The 7,500-nt window shown below is 37.8% G+C and overlaps 1 protein-coding gene across 1 annotated transcript in view; it reads right to left on the reverse strand.

Annotated features, from left to right (window-relative positions):
- LOC118761780 overlaps positions 1-7,500 on the reverse strand; it is a 31,501-nt gene that overhangs the window by 2,104 nt on the left and 21,897 nt on the right. The window contains exon 3 of the mRNA XM_036499932.1: positions 2,285-2,448. Within this exon, the coding sequence (XP_036355825.1) occupies positions 2,298-2,448 (151 nt within the window). The 3' untranslated portion in view covers positions 2,285-2,297. The remainder of the gene's footprint in view (positions 1-2,284; positions 2,449-7,500) is intronic.

Raw genomic sequence — 7,500 nt, forward strand, 5'->3', positions numbered from 1 at the left:
CAGTGCGTGGCATCTTGGGCAAGTGTCTTCTACTATAGCCTCGGACCGACCAAAGCCTTGTGAGTGGATTTGGTAGACGGAAACTGAAAGAAGCCCATCGTATATGTATATATATATATATGTATGTGTATATGTTTGTGTTTATGTGTTTGTCTCCCCAACATCGCTTGACAACTGATGCTGGTGTGTTTACGTCCCCGTAACGTAGCGGTTAGGCAACATAGACCGATAGAATAAGTACTAGGCTTACAAAGAATAAGTCCTGGGGGCGATTTGCTCGACTAAGAGGCGGTGCCTCGGCATGGCCGCAGTCAAATGACTGAAACAAGTAAAAGGGTACCGTTGGTCAAGAAGCATTCATAAGAAACTGGGTGATACCCCACAATCTTAAAAATACACATTATGCTCACCGCGCCTAAATAAAGGCGAGATGATTTGGGGCGAAACATCTATGATTGTAGGTCTTCTAGATCAAATCTGACATGGGGCTAAACAATTAGCTTCACATGCATACTCTCTCTTTTTTCTGTCTTGTCCATTGCGACTTTAATGGCCTCTGTTCCTCAAAGCCAACTAATCTTGTAACCCTTTCACTCTGCCTACTTCACCCTACCGCTTGTCTTTTGCTGTGTCCATCTCTTATCAGACACCACACTTACTACAATGTCCGGTCTTATTTCTCCAGACCGTTGGCCTTAATTTTGTCTTTCCCGTAGGTTTTGACTTTAAACAATGTAAACGAGACATTAACATCAACCTCACCTCTCTGGGAAGGCCAGCAAATGTCGGAGGCGATTACAGGTAAGTTCACCGCCACCAATTTACTGTGAAGAATGTTCACCGCGAGGAAAGTTTACCGATAAAATATATCCTTAGTATCTCACCATTAATGGTGACAAACGGTGAATTGACGATGGTGAACCCACCGGACATGGTCAGAAGCAATACCTCGTCCTCTAGGTTCAGCAATTAAAAAAGAAAAAAACTAAGCCCATCCCCTCATCACTACCATGTCTACCACCACCAACAGCCGTCCAAGAATTTGGACCTGGAGATATCCATTTCCAGTGACTTCGAGGGCCACCTCCCAGTGGTGTCGGGCGTCAACGAAGAGCCCTCGACTACAACAAGGTGACCAAAGTCTTTTTTTTCCAAGGTCTGGGGTCTCCCGCCCCTAAGCCCTAGGCCATCACCTAATCACCCTTACCCGTCTTGTTGCTTAACAACAACAACAGCAAGAAGTCAATTGTTGATACTGGTTCATCCGTCATTGTCGACGATGACTAAGGACATCACATGAGAGACAAAACCGGGCACTCTGTGTCCGGCTATGACCAATCAGTCTGGTGGTCTGCAGGCACGGAAAGCAAAGAGTTGGCTCTGGACATGTACAGATCGCGTTTTTCTTTGTGTCTCTGTTATCGATAGACTTAGAAAATATATTTTTGATGCATTTCCATACCTTTTTACTTCTCCATGTTGCAGATGGGATATATATATATATATATATATATATAAAATAGTAAAAAGTGAAAAAACTACAGAAGGCTTGTTTTAAAAGGTTAAAAAATATATATTTGAGTCAATATGTCTGAAGAATGTTATAAATGAAAAAAGTTTATAACATTCTTCAGACATATTGACTCAAATATATATTTTTTAACCTTTTAAAACAAGCCTTCTGTAGTTTTTTCACTTTTTACTATTCTCTATATATTCAACCACGTGCTTTCACATACCAACTTTCTTACCTATATATATATATATATTGTTCCTTCTCAAGCCATGCATGGCTCATAATGGGCTAGTTTCCCGGTTTCCTTGGCGTATAGTTTCCCCACCTGGATGGGACACCGGTCCGTCGCAGGTGGGCTGCAAGATGCAGGAGGAAAGAGTGAGAGAAAGTTGTGGCGAAAGAGTCAGCAGAAGTTCGCCATTACCTTCTGCTGGAGCCGCGTGGAGCTTAGGTGTTCCGGTCATATACACACACATCACCCGATCCTAGATTCGAACCCGCGATCCCTCGACCTCGTGTCCGCTGCTCTAACCACTAGACCATGGGCCTCCACAGATGGGATGGCTATTCCGAAAGTTCACCAATCAACTATTGCATCTGTCTCACCAGTGTTATAGTTTCTTTACTAATCCGTTAGTAAATAAAACAAAATTAGCTTTCTATAATAGGAAAGTATCAAAGTGTTCAATCCCTAGCGTCTACCCCACTCCAAAAAGCAGGAAAATAACAGGGAAATACTGAATTTAAAATAAGGATCAATTTACTCACATTTAGGGTTTCTTTATTCCAAAAGCAACGAAGCCTCCAAGAACGATAATAGTGGATGTTTTAATCGAGATAACATATTGTTTGGTACGTTCTTAATAATTGCGGTGTCAGATAAATTCGTTCGTAATTTTCTTTTCTCTACTCTGCACTCCACTGTCATATTTCTGAAAAGAGATAAAAATTTATTTAAATTTCAAAAACGATAAACAAAAGTTTTAGAGGAAGAAAAGAGCCACAAAAATACAAGCATAGCATATTATGATTTTAAAATAGTGTTCCATATTTAAGGGATGAGGAATTACGTACATTATTTACATTATTTACATTTGACGGATATTTGTCCTCATCTTGTTTGTTGTTAACATAACTGTTCGGCTGATATACCCTCCAGCCTTCATCAGGTGTCTTGGGGAAATTTCGAACCTGGGTTCTCATTCCTAAGGTATTTTTCGAAGTTATCATTATTATTATCATTATTATTATTATTATTACTCAGGTCACTGCTTGGAATCGAGCTCGGAATCTTGGGGTTAGTAGCCCGCGCTCTTAACCACTACGCCATAAGAGGACAAATATCCGTCAAATGTAAATAAAGTAAATAATGTGAAAAAATATTGTTCTTGTGTATCTAGGAAGGATTAAAGTAAATGGGGTAGGGAAAAGAACAAATTCTTCATAGACCCAATTGTGAGTGTGTATGTGTGTGTGTGAGTGAAAGAGAGAGAGAGAGAGAGAGAGAGAAAGAGAAAGAGCGAGAGAGAAATTCGTTCGTGTTTTGGGGGGCAGGGGTTCCTACTTGGCATTCTGTAGTCAAATGTGAAAAAAAGGACAAAATATATTTAAATTTCAAAACTGATAAACAAAAATTATACAGATAAGAACAATTAAACTAAAACAAAAAGGCCCACGAAACACTATGACAATAAATATTTATCGTGTTTATTCAAATGACATTGGAAAAGTTAAAACTGAATGAGTAGGGTGCTACAGAAAGCGAAACGAACGGACTTATTGGACAACCTTAGGAATAATAAATACATACATACGTGTCAGGTATGGAAGCGATCGAAGAGCAACAGGTGAGATGAAGTGTTTTGCTCAAGAACACAACGTGCTACTTGGTCAAGGAATTGAAACCACGATCTCACGATCGCCAGTTCAATGACCCTGACCACTAGGCCATTCGCCTTCAACCACCAACAATATCAAAACAATAATCCTTTCTACTAAGAGTACAAGGCCTGAAATTTTGTGGGAGAGGGGGCTAAGGCGATTATATCAACCCCAGTATTCAACTGGTACTTAAGTTATCGACTCCGAAAGGATGAATGGCAAAGTCGACCTCGGCGGAATTTGAACTCAGAACTTACAATATCAAAAGAATGACTAATAAAAATAACAATGCCACTGGCCTTCCGTCGGTTACGACGACGAGTGTTCCAGTCGATCCGATCAACGAAACAGCCTGCTCGTGAAATTAACGTCCAAGTGGCTGAGTACACCACAGACACGGATACACTCGACGTAGTTCTCGGGGAGATTCAGCATGACACAGAATGTGACCAGGCCGGCCCCTTTTAATTACAGGTACTCCTCATTTTTGTCATCGGAAGGAACTTGAGTAACGTGAAATAAAGAGTCTTGCTCAAGGACGCAACGCGCCACTGGGAATCGTACTCACGGCCTTACTATCAGGAACCGAACACCCTAACCACTAAGCCACGTGCCTCCACAAATAACAACAAAAACATCAACAAGAACGTGATCGCCGCCACCAAGAACGTGATCGCCTCTGACAAAGCGTCTAACACCATTAACGTCATCATCATCATCATCATCATCATCATCATCATCATCATCATCATCATCATCAAAAACATCTCCATCACACCACCAATTCACAACGTCCATCACAAAGAGACCGACTACGACGACCACCACCCTCATTACCACTGCCGCCACCATCATCGCCACCACAAATACCACCGCCACCACCACCACAACCACCACAACCACAACTACCACAACCACCATCATCACTACAACCACCACAACCATAACCACCACCACAACCACCACCACCACCACAACCACCACCACCACCATTACCACCACCACCAGCAATACCACCACCATTACCACCACCACCATCATCACCCCCACCACAGCAACACCATCAACTCCTCGACCACCCCTATCCCCACCACCACCACCACCAGCAATACCACTAACTCATGAACCATCACCACCAACAACTTCTCAACACCACCACCACCACCACCCTCTCACACCCCCAACCCCACCCCACCAGCAACACAGTGACAGGAAACAAACAACAGCATCGATGATATTGATGTCATCGTTCAATGTCCATCCTTACCTTTTTATCAATATGGTAACTAACAGCAACGGCATTATGTAGAATAACAACATTATCGGCCGTGACGGCGGGGATGAGGGGGGTGCGTGTGGTCTGTGTATTTATGTGTGTGTGTGTGTGTTCATGTAAGAAAAGGCTAAAATTGGTACTCTAAGAGCAGTCTCGAGATAAGCGTGTATACACACACACACACACACATATATATATATATATATATATATATATATATATATACATAGATATATATATATATATATATATATACACATACACACACACACATATATATATATATAAACACAAACACCTATGTATGTGAGCATACATATCTGTCTAACTATCTATCGGTCTGTCTGTCTGTCTATCTATCTAACAAATCTCCCTCTCTCTCACTCTTTATATATATATATGTGTGTGTATATATATATATATATATATATATATATATATATATGTATATACACACACGTATATTCATTTATATATTTATATATGTATATATATATCCACATAAGTTTTTGTATATGTATACATATATATATATGTCTATATGTATAAATATATACATATATATGTATAAATATATACATATATATATATGTATATATGTATGTATATGTATATATGTATATATATATATACATATATACATACATTTAGTACTCAAGGATAAAATCTTGATAAGGTTTTATGAAGTAGCCAGCATGTAATAAACCATATCGTTAATAATTAATACAAGTATATATAATTATATAAATATAATTATACATAGTTAATGATATATGTCCTTTGCAAACAAGGTGTACTGGATATCAATTAAGTGCTCTGATATGAGATACATCTGAAATCTTAAAAAATATATTCAGAGATTCAATGAGAGAGATTATATATAAGAGAGGAAAAACTAGGAAACTTTATATCTTACAAATCTCACTAGATATATATCCATAGCATAAGCAATATTCTATTAATAAATAAATACAGCTAAGATCATTAAAAAAATTCATTAAAAAATATCACATCTCCAAAGTAAATATCGATCTGTGGTTAAACTTCTTAAAATCTATTTTCATACACTTTCCTCACTTTCAATCCGTGCAAATAAAGTAAATGATTGCAGTTCTTAGAGCCATTTGGTGTCTATTTTTAGCATGTGGCGCTATACATTAGTACCCTTATTATTATAATTATATTTATATAATCATATATATTTGTATTTGTTTATATCTATATATAGGCGCAGGAGTCTGTCTTTACGTTCTGAGAGCAAAATCCGCAGAAGTCGACTTTGCCTTTCATTCTTTCGGGGTCGATAAATTAAGTACCAGTTGCGTACCTTCCCCAAAATTTCGGGCCTTGTGCCAAGGGTAGAAAAGAATATTTTACCTTACATATATATATATATATATATATATACAGGGTTGGCCAAAAGTTACCTGACAGTAAATCAAAAACCCCTTTAATTCCAAGATTTATTTATGTTCAACAACTGAATGAGACTTCGCTAATAAATACACAAATGTTGAAAAACAAAATCGGTGATTTTGACTCAAAGCATTCAATTATTAAACATTCATAGTTGGAAATTAATAAATAAAACTGAATATTAAATAATTATGGAATTACTGTCAGGGGACTTTTGGCCAACCCTATATATGTGTGTGTGTGTGAGTGTGTGTGTGTGTGTGTATGCATATTACATAGCAGAATAATAAAATAAAAAGAACGTATTGTATATATTTGAAAAAATGAGTAGAGATGGTTTTTTGCAAGGGAAAATTCTTATTTTATTCTTAATAATAATGTTTAGATAAGATTAAATCAAAATTAAGACCCCAAAAAAGCCCTCTCTGCTCATTTGCTCAAAGATATATATATATATATAGATATATATATATATAGATATATATATATATAGCAATAATAAATCTCTGAACGAGGTATAAACAGTAACTGCACGACAATGTGAGGTATACTTGCCATCTCAATATGGCTAACCACAAAGGGTGGGTGTTACTGTAGCTTGTAGCCCCAGGAGAACATCGCCTCCAGCTGGCTTTAGGCACACTTTCTGTACCCTTATGGTATTTGCAAAGGGAGGTCATCCCTCCCGTCAGCCTAAGTGATACGCACACACACACACACACACATATATATATGCATGTATGTATAGGCAATATATATGTGTATATATGTATATATACATACATATATATATATATATATATATATATATATATATATATATATATATATATATATATATATATTATATAGGGAGAGAGAGAGAGATCCAGATGAATATGGTACTTAAGTTGAGGCACCAGAATTTAGAACGGTATTATCCATACAATTTCAAAGTAAGGTGATTAAAATCAAAATAAGCAACAAGGTTATATATACAAGCGCCAAAGTCACGTTGTCTTGTGGTTAGGCATACAGCTCTGACGGACGTGAGATCAATTCTTTCAATTCCCAGGCTGGCTACACGTTATGGTTTTGTTGAACAAAACCCTTAATTTCACGTTGCTGTAGTTCATATTACGACGGAATAGCCTTCTGATCAGAAGCCTATACCGTCGGCCTGCTCGCATAGCTAGGCGTTGGTGTGCTTATGTTTTCATGACTTTACGGTTCGACATAAAATCCGATAGAATAAGTAGTAGGCTTACAAAGAACAGGTGCCGAGGTTCGAGTCGCTCGGTTAAAATTCTTCAGTGAGGGGCTCCTTCATGGCTGTAGTCCAATGACTGCAAAAGAACAAAATTATTTTGTTCTTTCCTTGGTCTAGTGACTTCATTGTTTGTTATCACTGTATCTACGTAGAATTTCTGCA

Source organism: Octopus sinensis, unplaced genomic scaffold (assembly GCF_006345805.1).
Source record: "Octopus sinensis unplaced genomic scaffold, ASM634580v1 Contig17319, whole genome shotgun sequence".
NCBI classification, from domain to species: domain Eukaryota; kingdom Metazoa; phylum Mollusca; class Cephalopoda; order Octopoda; family Octopodidae; genus Octopus; species Octopus sinensis.